Raw genomic sequence first — 22322 nt, forward strand, 5'->3', positions numbered from 1 at the left:
GAACTGAAGCCTACTGACCACACACAGCGAAGAGAGTTCGTTGAATGGATTATGGAACAACAAGTGGATGCTTATTTTTCGAACAAAATCATCTTCAGCGATGAGGCTCATTTTCATCTTGATGGCTCCGTTAATCGACAAAATTTTCGCATTTGAGGTTCAGAAAATCCACGAGTGATTGTTGAGAAACAAATGCATCCAGAATGTGTCACTGTTTGGTGCGGATTTTGGGCTGGAGGCATCATCGGTCCATTCTTCTTCGAAAATGCGGCTGGTAAGGCCATAACAATTAATGGTGCTTGCTATCGCGACATGATTATCCAGTTTTTTGTGCCTAAATTGCAAGATATGGATGTGGGCGACATGTGGTTTCAAAAAGACGGTGCCACATGCCATACAGCCCGAGAAACAATTCGATTACTGCATGAGTCATTTCCTGGTCGTGTAATTTCTCGTTTTGGTGATCAGAATTGGCCGCCCAGATCATGTGAATTAACGCCGTTGGACTTTTTTTTCTTTGGGCTTTTTTGAAGTCCAAGGTTTATGCCAACAAGTCCACGACCACCCACGCCTTGAAGGAGGAAATTGAGCGCTGTATCAACGAAATTCAGCCACATTTATGCAAAACGGTCATGGAAAATTTCGACAAAAGAGTGCGTATGTGCCAGCAAAGCCGTGGAGGCCATTTACCCGATACGCTATTCCATGCATAACCCTATACTGTATACTTTATGAATCAATAAGAAATTACAATTTTTAATTAAAAACCTGTGTTTTCTATCAAAATTACTTCTTGCATGAATTTTGGGACACCCTATATATATATATATTTTTTTTTTATTTTTTTTATTTATTTTTTATTTATTTTTATTTTATTTTTTTTATTTTTATTTTTTATTTTTTTTTTACATTACATGGAAATTTTTAAATTTACTTCAATATAATTCGCAGATAAAACTCTGCAAGAACTAAAAAAAAAACTATGGTAATTATTGCAGAATAGTACGATTTTCATTACAAATACATTTCGAATCTGAAATACTTTACAAAAGTATTTAATCATTCACGATAGTTTAATTTTCAGTTGCATGTAATATGTAACTTATAATTGAACCGGTGAATTTTTCATTTTTAATGTTCTGCTCTGCTGATTCGGGAGATCTAAAAGAGCAATTGAGAAATTATATTCTCATAGAAAAAAACGACTACCAAAATAATAATATAATCGTAAATATATTTTACAGGTATGCAAATGACAATTTAGTAACATCATTCAAGTTAAAGTTAATCAATCGTGTCTTCATTTTAAAATCAACATAAATGTAATTGACTCCACATTCCACTTATTTTCTGGTTGTACACGAAACTTAAAATAAGGCTCTTTACAATATACCGCTTCAGGGATGACACTACTTACACATTTCCAAAACTGCTGGCTAAACATCGCAGCCATTTGCAGTTTTTCTCCTTCTTTAACATACAGTAGACCAGGATTTATTTTATTGAACTCAGACTTGCCAATAATTTCTTTGGACGTAGAAGAAGAGAGTGATTTTACACAGAATGCTTCATTGTGATGGATATCCGATTTATATTTAACCTTAACATTTATAAATGGTTCCACAAGCAGCATTGATTTCTCTAGAATTTCAACCTTGAAAGAAATCTTATTAGCTGTAGAAGGTTTATATCTGTATGCATCTGAAATCCAGGTCCAGTTTAAGCAGGTTTCTCCAACAGCCAGCATTGAATGTGGTGAATAAATTCTCCGAGCTTGAATTGAACTGCCAATGAGCAGATTAAATGTGATTGTTGTGTCACTTCTACATAAGAACGGTCCAATTTCTTCAAATGTGAACAGTTCTGTCTTGATCACATTATCGAGATCTTCTGAAGACATACGATAAAACCTTAGGCATCGGAAAATAGGCAAAAGCACGCTTCTCAAACTCGGTTTAGTTTCTTCCTGTTCGGTTCTCCAGAGATAATGTGTCCCCCATTTTTTAATAGAATCAAATAGAAAATATTCTGACTGAAGTGACAATGTTTGTCTGCGCACTATGTCCTCCATTGTGTCTTTCTGACATTTCAAGAAATCATTTGACTTAAGAATGGTTTCCGTATGTCTGTCTATGATGTCGAGACACTTACACATGGTTTGAAAGAGATTCATACTTTTAGCAAATTCATAAACTTTGCATATGCATTCTGACTCGGATGTCAAGTGTTTTATAAGAAATTCTTCAGTTTTCTTCCTGAGACATCCTAATTGGTATTTTTCTGCCACGTAAAACACTTCAATTGCTGCATCAACTGATGGTAGAGAAATTTCATCTGTGTACAGGTACCTGAAAATAATAAATTTAGATGAACGTACAATTTAATCATCTGAAAACAAAAATCAAAAGTACAGTTACCTAGACGAAATAGTTTGATTCTTTCTACAGGGTGTCTGAAAAGGTGTACAAATATCGTGCTGTATCAGTTTCTTTGAGGATATCCGTCAGCATCGACAGTACCGATGATGCCTTGGATTTAGAAAGATGTGAGTTCGAATCCTATCAGGTAAGCGAAGCTACTTTAAAAGAGCTCTCCTTTTGAGCGAAACCAAGTTCAATGGCCCTGTACAGAGTTGGGTAATATCCACAAAATACAATTTGTTTTCCTTCTTTGGATGAAAGGCCATTTTGTGTAGTGATAATCGATCTCTATTTCTGTCTTCTCTTCTTTCCTCTCATTCTCTAACATCTAAGATTCCTTGCCAGAAAGATAGTTGCAATTATTGTTAATACCGCGAAGTACTCACATAATGGTTGTAGTAGTAATTGGTTTCTATTTAGTGATAATGGCTGAATTTTCTATGAATGCATAATTTAGCATTTGTTTAATCATAGTAACATCATGCCTTTCTCATCTTTAGTGCTAATGACTTTTAATATTTTAGTTTCGAGTGTTGGTCTGAAGTAGAGATATTAGTTCCGGGATTCTTGTGATGTATTTAAGGGCTATAGTTAATTTGTGAGGAGAGCCTGGCAATTTCTGTATCAATTATGACTTCTGCTTCGTGCTTAGGGGATCCTCAGGGTGAGGAAGTTACCCCCTCTGCTTCTTCTAAGTCATGTGGAAGTACGGTTTCCTCATCATCTGGGAGCTGTGTTCCTCCTTGGCTAGCTGCTGGTGATGAAAGGCCATTTTGTGTAGTTTCATCTATTAGAAGAGGTTCTGAATTAGGGGGGAACCTCGGTTGATGGTTCTGGTTGTTTTGTCCGCGGATTGCGTATAATTAGTTCATCCTGGTCATTTCTTTTAGGAGGTCCGTATTTTAATATGCTCGTCTTTCGCAAAGAAATGCGACGTTCATCCTTTGCTGCAGAAACACAGAAATCAATGCGAGCTTGTTGACATTTTGTCTTTTTATATATAAAAATGACACGTTATTATGGAACATGAATTAACATAATCCAATGGATAAATGGCCGATGTATATCTTTGATGATGGATTGCCTTCTTGTGGTGGTTTCGAAAAAGGAAACCACCTGTTTCAGCATGAGGCTGGTAAACTTACCATCAGTTGAATATACAGCATAAATATTCTTCACATCTTTGACAAAATTCAATTCTGCATCTTTACACTCGAAGGCTAGCATCGATACCGCTTACACCAGGAAGGTTGCTACTAATAAAAGCAGTCTTGGATAATTAGAACCCCATGTGCATATCCCATAAGTTGTCTATCATAAGCAATGCATTTATTTATGCAAACTCTTTACGAAACTGAAATAATATGGCTTTTAAAGTTTATAGCATTTCGAATTTGAAGAAAAAAAAATGAAGTGTTACATCATCTGAAGAAAGTTTCCATGCTTATTTGTGCGACTCCCTAATTGCTATTTCTCCGTTCATTTTGAAAGAAAGAGAATCAATTAGAAGAGAATTATTATCAAAAGTACCCTTCACGTTCTACTGATCTCGCATCACATGATGCCTTCGTTGGGGTATGTTGAAGGAATTGATATTGAACCATGCCCCACTATCGATGAACAGATGAACTAAGGGATAAAATTACACGATTTTTCCTGACAATGGAATTCCAACTCTTGTATCCCAAGATGACAGAACTTTTTCATATGCTACGACACCTTTCTTGAAAAAGAAAATGCCCATCTGGAGCTCGTAATCTACAGTCGCTAGTGCTTTATTCAACGATGATCCCACCGAGGTTTGGATGTGCATATCATGTGTAAACATATATTTCTTAGTTAATAAACCTGTTCACTCCATTACGCACCCCCCACGCATAATATATGCCTTGATTGTTTAGCGTCTTATGTGCGCTAAGGAAAAATTTCGTGAGCTGAAAATATTTAACGCCTGCAAAATCAGTGGATTCAGACATTTGCGAGGTTGCAAATGTCCAAAAACTGCCTTTCTCTAGAGGTCCACATGCGAAAATACATCTAAGATTAAAGATATTGAAAAGACAACGAAAGCTAAATATGTACAATGTTTCTTTAGAGCCAATGCCGGTAATATCCAGTCTTTGACAATTAATACGAACGGGAGATATTGATTACATCAGTTTCGTTAGAATATTCAAAAAACCTTCAGCGATGTTACGGGAAGTACAAATGTGATCCACGTTTATAAAAATTATCCTACACAAGAACGCTGATATGAGGAAATCGAGACATCATTCTATTGAAACTGCAATAATTTGACAATAACAATGGTTATACAAGAAATCTAAATATATAATGAAAGATGATAATGCTTTCTTTCTAAACATACATTTTTTAAGTATGATGACTACATTTAAATCTTCTTAAGAGTGGAAAATTACTCAATCAATGAATTTTCATGGTTTCTGTTAATGCATTTTACGTAAGGTTTAAACATTGAAAATGAAAACATTGACTAATTTATTTGATTGTCATTCGAAACTGAAAATCAATACACTAAAACAAAGGATAAATTACAAATAAAAATAATTAATAGTATCGTATCACGTTCACAAAGATTATGAAGAAAGACTATTTCTAGAATTTTTTTTTTGCCTAAATGACATGGAATGTTTTAAATTTACTTCAGTATAATTCGCACATAAAACTACGCAAGAACTAAAAGAAAAAAAAACGATTTTTGATTACAAATAAATTTTGAAGATGAAATACTTCACAAAAGTATTTAATTATTCACGATAGTGTAATTTTCAGTTGAATGTAATATTCAGTTTATAATTGAACAGCTTAATGTGAACATTTTTAAAGTTCTGCTCTGCTGATTCGGGAGATCTAAAAGCAGCTGGGAAATTATATTCTCATAGACAGAAAAAACGACTACCAAAATAATAATATAATCGTAAATATATTTTGCAGCTATGAAATTGATTGTTTAATAACATCATTCAAGTTCAATGTAATCAATCGTGTCTTCATTTTATAATCAACATAAATGTAATTGACTTCACATTCCACTTACTTTCTGGTTGTACACTAAATTGAAAATAAGGCTCGTTACAATATGCCGCTTCAAGTATGTCACTACTTACACATTTCCTAAAGATCTGGCTAAACATCACAGTCATTTTCAGTTCTTCTCCTTCTTTAACATACATGTATATACATGTATGTTAAAGAAGGAGAAGAACTTTAACATACATGCTATGTAGTCATGAAGTGTAGAAACAAAGTTTAGCATGAAAGTTAAAATACAGAATTAAAAAATAATCAGAAAATGCCATCGAACTGATACAAAGTTGTTTCCTACATAGATAGTAAGTTGAAAGACTAAAGCTTATGAAAACAATCTATGATTACACACTACTTGGTAAGCGATTTGATATTTTCTGCCACGTAACATGCTTTTATCATTGTGGCCAATTCATTTTCTTGGTATTGTGTACAGATGTCATCTAAAATACCTGAAAAATATTCAGTTTTTATGAATTTACAATTTATTACTCCAAATACCAAAATAACAAGTGTACACATTTAGAAAATATTCCTCGTGTAGGTAATATTGACAACACAGATTAATTTAAAAGATTGGTACGAATCCTATCGTGGGCAAAAAATATTTCAATATATATATATATATTCAACTTGATAAAATATACATAGGAGGATAGGCAACAAAAAGTGTTATTTATATATTATAGGAATATATATTACATATTCTTTTATTTAACTTGATAGAATATACATTGAACGATACGCAACAAAAAAAAAAGGACGATTATTATAAGAATATATATCTTACAGAGAAAAAAAATAAGGATTTTACATTTTTACAATAGAAAGGAGGCAAAAGATACATCAGTGGCAGACAGGATTTGTCTTTTTAGTAAGAGTCAATATTACATCTCAGTCTCAATTTTAGTTATATTTAAGATGGAGCGTATCATCGTCGGCAATCCACAAGACGGTACGAGTTGGATTCCACCCATCTATGAATATCGCGACAGTTTTTGTTTCTCTGTAATAATCAAATTCCAGTGAAAGCCTTTTTTGTGGTTTCCAACGTAGGCTACAAATGAGGATTTGTTCCTATTCAGTGAGGAACAGGTGCGGGATATTTCTTGCGTGCTTAAGGTAGAAACAGTAAATGTGCGGCCTTGGCGCAGATAAAGAGGAAATTGCATAATCTGTGTCTGTTCTCTTCTGTATGGACTAAATTTCAGTAGTCTTCTTGGCTGTGTGCATAGTAACAGGTGCTAGAGGCAGTATTCAGGGCATAGGTGATCATCGCTTTGTTGCGAGATAGGTTACATATGTGTGTTCCAAGGTACCTGAAACTTTGCAGAATAGACACAGATCCGTTTCTCCGATCTGAAATTTCTAGAGTTTGAAGAAGTTAGCAAGATATTGTGAAATAGTCTCACTGTATATTGGGATTTTGTTTGGCACACTTCGACTTATATGGAAGATCTAGCAAAAAAGTGGGAGGTATGTGCAGTTTTGTAGATAAGATGGTTACTGATGAATACATGAAGGGGCAGACAGTGCTTCCAACATATATGAATATATGTTGGAGGCACTGACATCAGGAAATGGTATATATTCTTATTAGTTGGAGGGTAGAATTGGAAGTGAGGCTTCAGATGATGCAAGATGAACAGTGGGCTCCCGACAATTTCTAGCAGGAATACAGTTTCCCTGAAGTGTAGAGATATCTGGATAGGCGTTTATAATAGCTACTTGCATCTGTTGATAATGCTTTTCAATTTTTGGGTTTTTCAATGGTAGGCATGTGAGTGTTTTCCAATTTAGGGTATGGGTCAGGAGGTCTTCAGTGATTCTATTCATGCCCAGTTTAATGTAGGGAAAAGAAAGGGCTGGCCAGTTGTGAGACTTGTTATGTTTCTGTTCGAAAACAATGGTTCTGTTAGTACAGCTCTCTCTGGTCATCATGTCTGTGTGTGATGAAGTTATGTTTGTAGAGCATCTTTGTAAAAATGAAATAGTTTAAGAGATGGTGGCTCAGAACTGGCCATTTAAAGGATTGTGGAAAGTGTAAGAATTCTAGTCGATGATTTCATGACGTAATCGAAGGTGGTACTTATGTAACTTTAGGAGAAATAGTTTTTAGGAGAAAGAGTAACCTAACTGAAGGATGTAATCTTGTTTTTAAGGGAAATAAATCAGGCCTTTGCCTTCCTTATTGCATGGCTTTCAGAGTATGTTACCAAGTTAGTATTGATCCAGAGGAAAAGTCTGATTGCCTTTTGGATGTGTTGGAGAAAGTCTTCATATGGCGTCAGTACTTTGAGTGTATGCCATATCACATTCGCAGCGATCTGGTGGATTGTTAAGACTCTTCCTTTAAGTAAGACATTAAACGAATGATACTCCGTTTTCCTAGCACCTGATTAAGTCGATTCTGCAGCTGTGTCCAGTTCAGTGCATTATATATTTTGGTGTTGCCAAGGTGTACAACTAAGTATGTTTGTCCTTCATTTGACCAGGTACTTTCAATCGGAGAATCAGTTCTGGCCTTCCATCTATCTGACACAAGCCGTATGGTCAGACATATGTGGTTTTTGCAGAGTTTAATTTGAGGCTTGTGCATATAATCTGTGTGCTTCGTCGGTTACTGTGATTTCTTCGTCATTAAGGATTATTACGGTGACGTAATTGGCATATGCTGATAGGCATATTTATAGATGTGGTTCTGTTATGATGTTTCGTATGGAGATCAGGGTGTCGTGTACTCTTTTTAAGAAAGGTTCTATAGCCAGTGTGCATAACTGTTCAGAGAAAGGACAATCTAGCTTGAATCCCTCGAGATTATGGCAAAGTGCCTGTGAGCCTGTTGTTGATTTTTAAACAGAAGGGTACATCTCTGTATAGCAATTGACTATTTCGATAATGACAGGACCATAGCCGAATGCCTTTAGGACTTAATAAAGGTACTTATACTATACCCTGTCGAATTCCTTCTCCTGAGCAAGACTGACGAGTATAGGTTTTCATTTTGGCTGTTTACGATGAGGATGAGATCTCTTATTAAATGAAGGTTGTGATGAATTGATCTTCCTGGAACAGAATAAGTTTGATGTATGCTAATAATTTCATGCGGTGTTGGCTTTAGTCGGTTTGCAATAACTTTAGAGGTGATTTTGTAACCTGTGTTGATTAGTGAGATTAGACATCAGTTTCAGATGTTTTTGTGCTTTTCCTTGTTTGGTATCAATCGTGCTACTGAGATCGTGTCGGATTCTAGGAGTCAGTTGAGGTAGGCGTCTTGCAGTGTTTTAAGGAGAAGTGGTCCGAGTTGATTCCAGACTTATAAAAACTCTGTTGCGAGACCATCAATGCCGCGAGATTTGTTATTTGTCAAGGATATGCATGGAGTTTTCAGTTCATCTAGAACAGTATTTCCCAACGTTTTTTGGATCATACCCCACCTGAACGCCTCAAAGATCTAGAAGACCCCCCCCCCCTCGCCGACAATGGTGAGTGTTATGAGTATATCAGTGATGAGGTGACAAATGCAACATAATTTTCTAATTCTCTTCCGAAATATTCAAATTACCCCCTGTGGCGAGTATGCCCCACGTTGAGAAACACTGATCTAAAGCATAGTTCCCAACCTTTTCCCACTTGTGTACCCCTTGTAAACCCATTTCTTTAAATTTTACACCTTTTTTTTAAAAATACATACATACATCTTTAAGGCCCACCTTTCCTAACTGAGTTGTGGGGGCAGCTGGAGGAACTTTCAATGGTCACGATCCTCTGCCACCTAGCTCAGGTGTTCTTGTGGGATTCCCAAACGTGTCCACCCAAGGTTTTGGATATAATCTATTCAGCGAGTCCTTGGCCTTCCATGTGGCCTCCCACCGTCTGGTTGGGCAAAGAGGGCCTGCTGCGGGAGCCTCTCTTGTGGCATTCTGACCAGTTGCCCATACCAACATAACTGTGATCTCTCAACACGGAGAAGCAGCGGTTGAGTATTGAGGGTTTCCCTAATTGCGGAGCTTCTCACTCTGTGGAGAATTGTCAACCCCGCAACCACTCGAAGGTACTTCATTTCAGCTGCTTGGATTCGTGTCCGCATTCTTTCGGTCATTTCCCAACTCTCATGACCATAGGTGAGCATGGGGACATAGACTGTATTTAAGACTGTCAGCTTTGCCATCTGGCTTAATTCCCACTTCAATACTACCGAACGGCCAAGCTCCCGCAATATTGAGCTTGCTAAGCCAATTCGAGTATTTAGCTTTACGTCCCATTTTCCATCTTTCGTGAATATGGACCCAAGGTATTTAAACTTCTCCACCTGCCTCATTGGGACTCCACTTACATGTAGAGTGCACTGGGATGGTTGTTTTGAGACCACAAATGTTTCAGTTTTGGCCACACTGATCTTCATTCCGCGTCTGCACAAACAGCTACAAACTTATCCAGGGTCCGCTGGAGGTCATCTGTGGAAGAGCTAAGCAGAACTAGGTCATCTGCAAAAAGCAGACGTCCAATGCGACATCTTCCAATTTTGACACACTCACTGCCTCGGCTGTGTCTATCATTCCAGTCCATAAATATTATGAAAAGGAAGGGTGACAGAACACACCCTTGGCAGAGGCCAATAGAGATTGTGAAAGGATCAGACTTTATGCTGTTTACCCTGACACAAAACTCTGGGCATTCATACATGGACTTGATGGCAGCTAATAGTTGGCCATTCACTCCATACTCCTGTACTACTTGCCAAAGCTTATCCCGAGGAAACCGGTCATATGCCTTCTCCACGTCCACAAAACATGTGTAGACATTCTTGGCATATTCCCAAGATTTCTCAAAGACTTGCCTTAAAGTGAAGATTTGGTCAGTTGGGCTTCTACCAAGACGAAAGCCACATTGTTCTTCCTGGAACTTTGACTCAACTATGCTCCTGCACCGTCTTTCCAAGCACTTAGCATACACTTTCCCAGGCAGGCTGAGCAGAGAGAGAGAGAGATGCCACGATAGTTACTGCAATCCTTCTGGTCTCCCTTCTTGAAGACTGGGATTATTATGCCTGTCTGCCATTGCTTTGGTGCTCGCCCAGATATCCAAGCAGCCTGACACACTCGAGTCAGCCAGAGAACACCGGCTGAATTTCATCATCGCCAACAGTCTTGCCCGATTTTAGCGATTTTATTGCTAAATGGACCTCTTCTGCTGTGAGATTAGGCATTGCCCCGATCTGCACCTCTTGAATGTCCACAACTGCTGGGGCGCAGGGTTAAGAAGGCTCTCAAAGTATTCCCTCCATCTGTGGAGGATATCCTTCTCGGTTGTTAAAAGTGCATCATCAGAGGCCTTAATTGCCCTTGTTGTGCACGATTTCCTCCCTCGAAGGCGGCGGATGGTCTGCCAGAATATATTGTTTGCATTTGCATACAATGAGTCTAATCTTTCTCCAAAGTAATCCCAAGCCTTCTGCTTTGCTGTATTTACTGCCTCAGCAGAAGCGTTTCGTGCCTCAGCATACCGCAAACGCATCTCAGGTGACCCGACCCTAAGCCACGTTAGATAGGACTCCTTTTTTGCCCGGACAGTTTTTTGGACTTCTTGGTTCCACCAAGGTGTCCTTTTCTCACTGCCCGTTTCCACGTCGAGCCGCTTTCCGCCACAGCATGAGAGTGCAGAGGCAGTGACAGCTGTTCTGAGCAGCTTCCACTCCTCCTTAACATCTATAGTATGCTTGGGAATCTCTTTGAACCTGGAGGAAATGTCATCTGCAAAAGTTTCCTCATAGCCTCATTTTCCAATGTCTCCCATTTTATGCGGTATAGCTGCTTAGGCCTACCAGCATTGATGGTAGCATCTGGATTCTGAAGCCATAGTGTGCACACAACAAGGTGGTGGTCAATTGATAGTTCTGCCCCTCTTCTCACACAAACGTCCAACACTGAGGAAAACAGGTCTGCTGAGACAATCACAGACCTTTGTTCTAGTGTATCCCTGTACCAGGTATACTTATGGACCTCTCGGTGCTGGAAGAAGGTATTCATTATGGACAAGCTGTTAGTACAGAAGAAGTCCAATAATTTCTAAAATAGCTGTTTTTAAATACTAACACTTGTTCACTGCTTATCTTAATGTAAAATAGTGGAAATGAGGTAATGAGTTGGGAAAGGAAAATTACTACACTAAGAATACAAACCACAGATTTAATTTTACAATATTTGCAACACAAATATAAGTATAGCTTCATGTTAAATATTGATAATAGTGTTAAAAAAACATTTAATTTTCTTGACCAAAAAGCTCTGGAATGACTTTTAAAGGGATTATATTGATCAAGTGCATATAATAAACAACTATGTTATACCAACTAGTTTCACCAACTAAGGCTGTTGGCATCTTCATGTTGGCGTGAATTACATAGGCCAAACTTCAAGGAGCCTTGAAATTAGGCAAAAAGAACACATAGGTGACGTCAATAATAACAGAGAAGAAAAATCGGGGTTAGCTTTTCATTTCTCAAGAACGAACCATACCATAGAGTGGGATAGAAGCACAATTCCTTACATGGAGGAGGACTTCCGCTCCCGAATTTTTAAGGAGGCCACAACAGTTGCACGCTGCATACAAAACCTTAACAGGATCCAAGGACTAATCTTACCCGTGATCTGGAAGGCCCTTATTAGATCCCTCAACTCGCCAGAACTGAATTTTAGTGTCAGCTATAGAAAGTTCCTAAATAACAACAAGTGATATCATGCACACTCTATGTATGTATTGTACGCACTATGTTCTTTGTTTAATATAATTGGAATCAGTTGATTATAACAGTTTTTGGTTGATTTGTAACAGTTTTTTACTTTTTAGTGTCTTACATCAGTTATGTACCTTGAAGATGCCAACAGCTTTAGTTGGTGAAAACTAGTTGGTATAACATAGTTGTTTATTATATGCACTTGATCAATATAATCCCATTAAAAGTCATTCCATTGATAATGTTGATCAAGTAACAAACTTTTCATTTATTATTATTAATGATATTTATTTGTTATCCGAAAATCTGTAATAATCGTTATACAGATCACTAGCTGATCGAAACATTATTGGTGAGATTGTTGAGCTTGTTTTTATGCACTTAGTGGAAGTTTGTTATCAAAAAGGTCATTTCCTAGTAATATGCGATTGTTCAGGAAGGGATGATGGGTGACAAAAGTGACCCATGAACTGTGCGTAATGATTGGTAGAAGAGTGGTTTGGGGGAGGGGTTAATGTGAGTTAGTTTTAAAGTGTCCCCATTTGCGGTGATTCAAACTGGACACTTTAAAACTAGCTCACATTAGCGAATGATAATTGGTGAGGGTGTGGCTATGAACCCCTACCCCAAACCACTCTTCTACTAATCATTACGCACAGTTCATGCGTCACTTTTGGATTTATTATACATATTAAGAGGATATTGAATCCAACATTAATTCACAGGCCGAATATAGAAACTAGAAGAGTTTTGTGCCGAATATATAGAAACTAGAAGAGTTTTGTGCCGAATATATAGAAACTATAAACGTTTCGGTGGATGCAAGCATACGCAACCTTTTAGGGCAGGGGCAACTCGTGGTAAAGGTGGATTTTTTTTTTGTTAGTATTTTCCATAAACCACATCCCCTAGCGGACATGCATGATGTACGATGTTGTTCTGTTCAACTGGTTTGCTATTCCTGGCTGGATATTTGTTGATGAATCATTGATAATATTGGGACATGGTTTCCTAATTGACCATCTTCATGACAAAAGAATCACTGTGATGAGAAAGTTAAGTAGAAAGTGTAGGTTATTCCATTTATGTCCATGTTGATTAACTTTGGCTGGCTGTGTAGTGCATTGTTGTTTTAAAGTGCATTAATGCCTGTTTCGAAAGCTTCGAACACATGGACATGGACGAATAAGACAATGCGCTTATTTTTCCTGTGAGAGAATCTTATCAAGATATGGTTCTGTCAGAGGAAAGTGGATCTGATGAGTTTCTGGGGAATTTCAGGGGGATGTTTGATACTGTTACTTTTGTCGGGACCAGAGCTATTGGAGCTGCTTCGAAGTGATAATCGCCGATATATACGCTTCTTTGTAGTACCGTTTATGCCCACGAGATGTGACAGAAATACTCTCATCAGTACGAGTATCAAAACATTAAAGGAATTAAAAACGAGTCCTGTAACTTCAAATGTTTTTTACAAAGTTGCACTAAACTCAAAATACTCACAATTTTTAAACTTATCCCATAAAGTTGTACTCATCTTTGTCTTAGGAGCGATTTTCTCCTCAAATGTATAATACATATGCATTTAATTTTTTTTTCTAACCTCTCTTCAGTTGTTGATTCTCCTAAGCTGCTTCAGTAATACTTCCATTTAGTACTAATTCTTACTTCTTTCATAGGCGTGATTACAAATATCTCCAAACTGTTTTTTCTCTTAAAGTCCAAAGTATTTACTAACCATTTCACATTGTTCACTTCGAGCAGTCCCTTTTAACTTGTGAAATGTATCCACCTCAGCGCCATTTATTGTATAAGCAGAAACCCTATGCATTGAATTCAGCGAGTCTATTTCTTTTTCTTAGCTTCTGTTGCTATCATCAAATAATTTCACTTCTGCGTGAACCATTTTCTCGATGATAGAAGAGCATGTATAACATCAACAGTGTTGTTTTAGCTCGAAATATCTTCACTCACGTCACAAGGACAACATTATCTCCCATTGAAATCCTCTTCGAAAACAATCAATATTCTGTAAAATTTAAGATTCAGTAATGCTTTGCAAGGTGTTACATATCGATTATGGAAACCACAATTACCCAGTGAGCTTAAACCGAGTATTCTGTATTAGAAAATCACAGTGGAACAACATCTTATAAACTTCAGTAGTATCACCTGGCAGCTAATACAAAAGCACGTCTTAGTATATCGTAAAATCAATAGCTAACTAAAAACGTCTTCGGTTGTCATTAAAAAGAATTTATGTTAGAGTTTCTTTCGAGATATTCCGAAGTAACACTTAATTCTATCGTTTCAGAGATGAAGGCAATGATTTTACTCTCTTAGGGACAATAAAAAAATTTTTAGAAAGGTATGATAAAGGCATATATTTTTTTCTGGATGACAATCTGTCAGGTTTTCATTTTGAGAATCGATTATAGCAATGTTTTGAAAATATATCAAAAAAGCATACATATTTTTATGTCAGTACTTGAAAAATAAATAACTATTTTGTATGAATTGCAATGAGCAGACAGATATATACCAGCATTCGGATATAACAATGGAAAATGACTCACGTGAGCATAATTTGAAATGCGTCTGGACTAATGTCAGGAATCGTGATCGCTCCTTCCTCCTTTAGAGGACCGTAAAACATGGCAGCAAACACTGGGCTAGCAATCGCAAGAATCAACTTATGAACTTCTGCTATTACTTGCCATTTTCCTTCGCCAACTATGAAGGTGACGTCAGAATAGATGGGATCCTTCAACAAGCTCTGAATTCTTTCTTTGATTGTCGCCATAGCCAACTGAAAGGATAAAAGAATAGAATAAGTCATGAACCCTGTCACTGGAATAAAAAATGTTTAGAACTTTTAATTTGTAATTTAATTAACTCATTTGTTTCTATAAAAACTTACAAAACGTAATTCAGAACAGAAATAAACAAGATTCTTAATCATTGCAGGCGATTTCAATGCTAGAATTGGATCAAATGCATTTAAAGATTTAATAGGTAATCAAGGAGAGAACACCATGAATAACAATGGAAGAGAACTCTGGGAATTTATGGCTTATAATAGTTTGAAAATCACCAAAGGCGTGTTTAAACATAAAGATATATATAAATTTACATGGGAATCCAGAGGATATAAAAGCATCCTTGATTGTATAATAGTGGGTGAAAGACTAAAGATGGTAAGAAATTGCAGAGTTTACAGAGGATGCAATATTGATTCAGACCACCATTTATTAATCAGTACTATTATGATCACAAACCAGAGAAGTGGAAACAATACAACAACAAAAAGAAAAGAAGGAGCAATTTAAGATAGAACTGTTACAGCAAGATAGTATCAGAGAACTATATCAAAGAAGACTTACAAATCATACAAAGAAAATAAATTAAGATACAGATATAGAAAACGAATGGCAAAACATTAAACAAATGGTAAAACATACAGCATATGAAGGCAGAGGAAAATAATACTGCGAAGAAAAAGGAAAGAACTCAGCAATAGAATCTTTCATAAGAAAGAGAAAAGAAAAGGACCTTAAATGGTTAAAGGAGAGAATCATAGGAAATGAAATAGAATATAAAAAAGAATCAGAGCAATAACAAGAAGAGATACCAGGAAGATCAGAAGACATGACTGAAAAATTTGTATCAAGATTAGATCATGACAAAAATGGACCTCAACTAAAGAGCTATAAAATCCTTAAAAAAGTGACTCAAGAAACAGAGAATAATCTAGAATTAGAAGGCCTCCCCACAAAAGAATGGACAAATTACTACACCCACCTTCTAAACAATATTAATGAAATTGAAATAAAACAAGTAATAAGTCAAGAAACTAGTGAAGAACCAATGCAGTTAAAGGATCAAATGAAAATATTGGAAAAACGAAAAAATAGAAAACCTTCAGGAGAAGATGGAATAAATTCAGAACTATACAAATACAGCTCTAAACCATTTCAATTACGATTAATTAAATTTCTAAACAGAATATTGGAAGAAGGAAACATCCCACAAGAATAGAAGACAGTAATAGTCATAAATATATTCAAAAAAGAAAAGGGAAAGGATTGGGGAAAATACAGAGGAATATCCTTATTAAACAAATGTTTGCACCTGCACGTCTAAGTGATGCAAGTCTAAGTGATTCATAAAGTAGTACAAGTCTAGGCAACTCATGATATTTTTAAACCTAGTTTTTACTCCATTTCCCAAGTAAGCAAACAGACAAATACGTCAAGTTTGCGCCTGCACGTAATGCAAGTTTAAGTGACCCGTGAAATAGTACAAGTCCAGGCAACTCATGGTAAAGTTGGAATAAGCTGTGATCACTATTCTTAATATTTACTTGTATTGCCCCCTTGCCTTTAATGCATAGCATCATACTTCTTCTCAAGGAGATGGGCTTTGCATTAAGGGTAAATATTAAAAATAGTGATCAGAGCTTATTCCAACTTTACCATGAGTTGCCTGGACTTGTACTATTTCACGGGTCACTTAAACTTGCATTACGTGCAGGCGCAAACTTGACATATTTGTCTGTTTGCTTACTTGGGAAATGGAGTAAAAACTAGGTTTAAAATAGCTTGATATCTTTAACACACACACACACACACACACACACACACACACACACACACACACACACACACACACACACACACACACACACACACACATATATATATATAATCCTCAAGGGCTCACTCTAGTGAGTACGGGCATGTCGAACGGGAGGCACCTGAAGCTGGTTCACGCCTTATTTCATGTAATATACACCCTTGTTATATTATCTGTAGACTGGTCCCTACTCTTCTTTCCCTCTCTATTTCTTTTCACCTTGCTCCTTCCCCCCAATGCTATTAGAGTATTCCAGTACTACGGATGATTCTGTCCCATTTACCTATTTTTTATCTCATGCACCTGCCCATTCCCAGTTAAAAATGGTGAAGACAAATCAGAAGTCTATAGCGCATCGGTCGTCAAACTGCGCAAAAGAGTGCAAAGATATCTCACCTTTTATACATGGACGATCTGAAGTTGTATGCAAAATCAGAGAATGAACTCGGATCGTTGCTAAACACTGTGTACATATTCACTCAAGATATATCAATGTATTTTGGCTTAGACAAATGTGCAATTGCTGGAATAACAACAGGAACGTTTGAAGATATGAACGAAATCGAGCTGCTCAATGGTGAAATAAAATCAAAGCAATAAAATTCGAAGACAGCTACAAATATTTGGGAATTTTAGAAGCATCACAAATTCTGCACAATAAGATGAAAGAAAGAACTAGAGCAGAAAACATAAGACGATTAAGAAAACTCCTTAAGTCAATGCTTAATGCTGGAAATTTGATAAAAGCAATTAATACCTGGGCCATACCTGTTCTGAGATATTCAGCAGGCATTGTTGAATGGACCTAGCTAGAGATGGAAGATTTAGATCGAAAAATTCGAAAATTAATGACAATGCACCATGCCCTCAATCCTCGCAGTGACATTGATAGGCTCTATCTATCACGCAAAAAAGGAGGTAGAGGATTATTACAAGTGAAGCAAATTATTGAAGAAAAAAAAAACGAAATTTAAATGATTATCTGCAGCAGACAACGGAAAAATTTCTAATTGAGGTAAGGAAAGAGGGTTTATTTAAGCCCATGGTGACAAAACTGGAATACAAAACCAACCACGTAAAAGTTAGAACCGAAAGATGGAAAAATAAGGCATTGCATGGAAAATACCTTCACAGCATAGAGGACAGCGCTGACAGCAACTTGACCTGGCAATGGTTGAGAAATGGAGCACTAAAGAAAGAAACAGAATCGGTAATTTTTGCAGCACAAGAACAGGCCATTAAAACCAACGTTATGAAGGCAAAAATACAAAAAATTCAAGAAGACAGTAAATGTAGATTGTGCAAAGAAAAGGAAGAAACGGTAGACCACATTATGAGTGGATGCAGCAAAATCGCACAAATTGAGTATACCGTAAAAGGCATGATAACGTAGCTAAGATAATCCACTGGCATTTTTTATGTAAAAAGTATGGGTTTCAAATATCTAAAGACTATTGGAAACATAAGGTTCACCAGAAAGTGGTTGAGAATGAAAAAGCTAAAATACTCTGGGATTTCAAAATCCAGACTGACAAAAGCTTGGAATGCAATACACCCGATATCACAGTGGTTGAAAAAAGTGAAAACAAGGGTGTTACGTTTATCGAAATATCCGTACCAGGAGATAGTCGGATTGACAACAAAGAAAATGAAAAAGTCACAAAATATCCCGATTTGCAGATTTTAATAACAGACAAGTGGAAGCTGCAGAAATTAAGTTCCTAAGATCGCTCACAGAGATTCTAAAAGAATAGATAAGATAAGAAATGAAATTATACCTCTCCTTGAATCCGATCACCTTCGGGGTACTTACAACCAAATCTGGCAATCCATTCCACTGACTCATACTCTACAAGAAATTAAAATTTTCATTTCATCAATTTTATAAAACTCTTTTAATACCTTAAAACTTTCCTGTACAACTTTACCACCTAACAACAAACCATTGCTACTTAGAAACTTTCAACCTATCTTTCTAGGAAGTATTCCACACACACCTGTCACCATCTTAGTCACTCACCACTGAATCCTTTCTATCAACTCCTGGTCTACAAGAAACCTGTACGAAGTAGTCAACATGTGATTGAATGATAGCTTAATAAAGAAACTTCATTATAGTCTGTTTTTCAACATCCAAGGTATTCGTTGAGCTATTTTACCAATTTTTTCATTATATCCTGTGAACTTCAACACTTTGTCCACCATCACACCCAAGTCCCTATCCTCATCCATTTCCTGCAAACCAATACATTAATATCATACATCATATGCAACCTTTTCAATCCAAACTGATAACGTTGAATTTTGCAACATTAAATTGACAATACTTTTACTTTGCCCACACTGCGAAGCAACTTAAATCATTCTGCAGGATATTCACATTATCTTTATTAACCATTGCACTATCCAGTTTTGAATTATGAGCAGACAACTGAATATAAACAAATAATGATATAATTTTTTATACTTTCGAGAGGATGATTTATTGTTTATAATGGCACAACTAGTATACCAGATACTAATGACCAAATAAGGATAGGGTAAATGGTGGGGGAAGTGACACAGGAAACGTGACATCACTGCCAGCTGTTCCCCAGTGAAATTCCAAACATTCCATACTCATGACGTCACTGGTCGGAGAGTATGAACCAAATAGGGGTGGGCCAAATGTTGGGGAATGTGATGCAGGCAATGTGACGTCATTGACCAGACACTACGAACCCAATCACGATAAGATAAGGATTTGCGCCATAATTGGCCGGATACTTTAAACCAAATAGGGGGTAGAGTAAATGGGGGAAGTGAATTCAGTGTCATGGGTAAGTGTTGTTATCTGATGTAGATAAGTGATATAATTTGTTAGGTGTAAATAAGTGAAGTCATTGAGTTGAAGTGGGGAGGTGTGACTTCACGTGTTTCGTGGGTAGCAGATTTGTGTGAGCACCTTGTTTTTGTTTGTTTTCAGTGGTGGCTTATTGGTAATGGCTTTGGCATGGAATTGTGGGTGATGATTAGAGATAAGATAGAGCGCTGGTTGGAATTTCTCAGGGTGACACATCTGTCATTGATGTCACGTGTGTTTTGGTTTGCGTATGGAATTATGGGTGATGGTTAGAGATAAGATAGAGTATGTAATCCTTGGAATTTCTCTGGGGAACACATGTGTCAGTGACATCACGTTTTGTCTTTGGTTCAAGTGATGGTTAGGTTATGGAATTATGGGGGATATTTGTTCAAGTGTTAGAAAATATTTGTCTCTGGGTGGCAGCACGAATTTTCCAATATAAGTGTGTGGTATTTCGTTCCTGTTATTGACTATGGGGATTTTTAGCTTAGTGGCAAGAGATAGAATATTTACAGGCTATCATTGGTGTACCCTTCCCCCTCCCCCCCAAGTACACACACTTTTTTTTTCCATATACACAACTCATCCGAATAATTTGATTTTTCTAAAATTTTAAGATCTTAGTGGTTTCCATATCACTAACGTGGTTCCCAAATACTATATTCACAAAATAAAACGTCTATAGAATTGAAACTGTCCAAATAAAATTAACAAATTAAAACAATTTCCCCTCCCCACATACGGAAGGGAAATGTTTTCATTCTACGGAAATTAATCTGGCGTGAAGGCGATAACTTTATGAGATACTGTTACAACCAGTTAAACGTCTCACAAAATATTTGAGAAAACAATGCAAGCCTTGCAGTGAAACATCAGGGCGATTGTGAGAATGGAAGAAAATTAAAAGACTCCTGATGTTGGGTGAAAAGCATTTGGAAAATTACAGTCAATAATCAAAAGCTAACTACCATTATGCATGAAGAGAAAGGTTTTTAACCAATGTACCCGACCTATATTGACACTTGACTGTGAAGCATGGACACTAAATTCAAAGGATATTCAAAATTCAATACTATTAAGAAAATTTAGCATGAAAATAAATATGCTTGACATCAAAAGGCTATTCAAAAAGGAATACCTGCATAAGAAATCAAACCAAACACTCTGATATCACAGCAAGGGTACAACACATCTGAGATGTCAATGGACTGGACATACTGGTCGAAGACACCGTCAAAGATGAACAACAGAAGTAATGGTATTTATTCCAAGCGAAGAAGAACAAACAAGACGCGAAAAATATCCGGATGATTGAATAAATAATTGGATTTGTAGAAGAGACAGAGGGAATAAAGTTTTAGAGTTACCTTGGAAAGGCGTTCATCTAGAATCTAGATAGATTCATTATGGCTGATGACGATGATTACTAAACTATATATAATATTATAATATTTTAGAAATTCAAACTATATGGCAGATCATACATGCTGAAAATCTAAATATCACTGCATTCTGCTTTTTATTGTTATGTTCTGGTAAAGAACAAGACAATTAATAAAAAGATATGCCAATCATAGTTTAGTCAAAAATGTTCACAGAATAATAAAAGAACTTTAATTATATTTGATTTCCTTGTGAATGTTAATTTATTAACTTCCACAATATTAAACATATTTTCATCATTTGACTTACAAGTGAAATTGAAGAGACGTCGCTAGAGATCCTGAGATGACCACTCTATTTTCCCATGAATATGGGGGATGCACCTAAGGAAAATAAAGATAAAATATCCATAGTGAATTCATTTCGATTCATCATACATTATCTTATAAAAAATTGATAGAAACTGCTCGATAACTTACCCGAAATCGACAAATATCGTCTCATCAAAAATACAGATCAGTGAGTTGTACCTGGGTTATATATCTCGGAATTTGTCTAACCTAAAATTCCAAAGATAACACGCCATTTTGCAATAAACAGTGTATATGTCAACTGGTATCTGCTGTCTTCATTTTTGGAGTTGTGCACTTATTACTAGCCAAGGTTCGCTTCGACATATATAGTAACTGTGCAATAGACATTAAACCTGAAACTAAAATGTGAAACTATTCGTTTTGACTACGTGGAAAATCCAACATCGAGCAAATATTCACTAGTAACAGTTCATTAGTACCAGTTTTCCAGGATATAACGCATACCCATGTGTGCGTGTGAAAAACAAGATCTTAAAACAACCGATTTTCAACTGATTTCGAATTATATTTTCGATGGCCACATTAAATCCTCAGCAAAAGTCACAATATTCTGTAATATTATATATTTTTGTTTGCAAGATTCAATTTGTTATCCAGCACTAATTTCAAATATACGCTAAGCATCTACTTGTACATATAAAAATAAATCCCTGTACAGATAAATTTTAAACCTGATAATGCATTAATTTATTCTTAAATCTACACAAAAACATAAATAGAAACAAGGATTAAAGAAAATATTATGCTTGTAATAATATTAATGTTAGAGGAATACAGATCAAACCATCTGCTTACCTTACAAAACTGCAAACGCTGTGTACACCTGAAGCTCGCATGAAAAATTCATGCAATACTCCCTTCAGATAACATAAGATAAAGTT

At 36.4% G+C, this 22322-nt stretch overlaps 1 protein-coding gene across 1 annotated transcript; it reads right to left on the reverse strand.

Moving 5' to 3' along the window:
* Positions 1-1042: 1042 nt before the first annotated feature.
* On the reverse strand, positions 1043-21452 carry LOC150106052 (BTB/POZ domain-containing protein 6-like). Its single transcript, XM_090393794.1, has 3 exons — positions 21377-21452; positions 14781-15013; positions 1043-2348 (listed from the first exon to the last, which is right to left on the reverse strand). The coding sequence occupies exons 2-3, from the start codon at positions 15005-15007 to the stop codon at positions 1301-1303; spliced, it is 1275 nt and encodes a 424-aa protein (XP_090249920.1). The 5' UTR covers positions 15008-15013; positions 21377-21452; the 3' UTR covers positions 1043-1300.
* Positions 21453-22322: the final 870 nt, after the last annotated feature.

This window comes from Typopeltis vanoorti, chromosome 6 (assembly GCF_054136105.1).
Source record: "Typopeltis vanoorti isolate ZY-2024b chromosome 6, IOZ_Tvanoo_1.0, whole genome shotgun sequence".
NCBI classification, from domain to species: Eukaryota; Metazoa; Arthropoda; class Arachnida; order Uropygi; family Thelyphonidae; genus Typopeltis; species Typopeltis vanoorti.

Bases quoted from the DNA above. Each gene is read 5' to 3' on its own strand.
- LOC150106052 (XM_090393794.1), bottom strand. From the start codon at position 15,007: ATGGCGACAATCAAAGAAAGAATTCAGAGCTTGTTGAAGGATCCCATC. The intron at 2,349-14,780 runs GTGAGTCATTTT...TATTATTTTCAG, and splicing joins GCATTTCAAATTATGCTCAC to GTACCTGTACACAGATGAAA.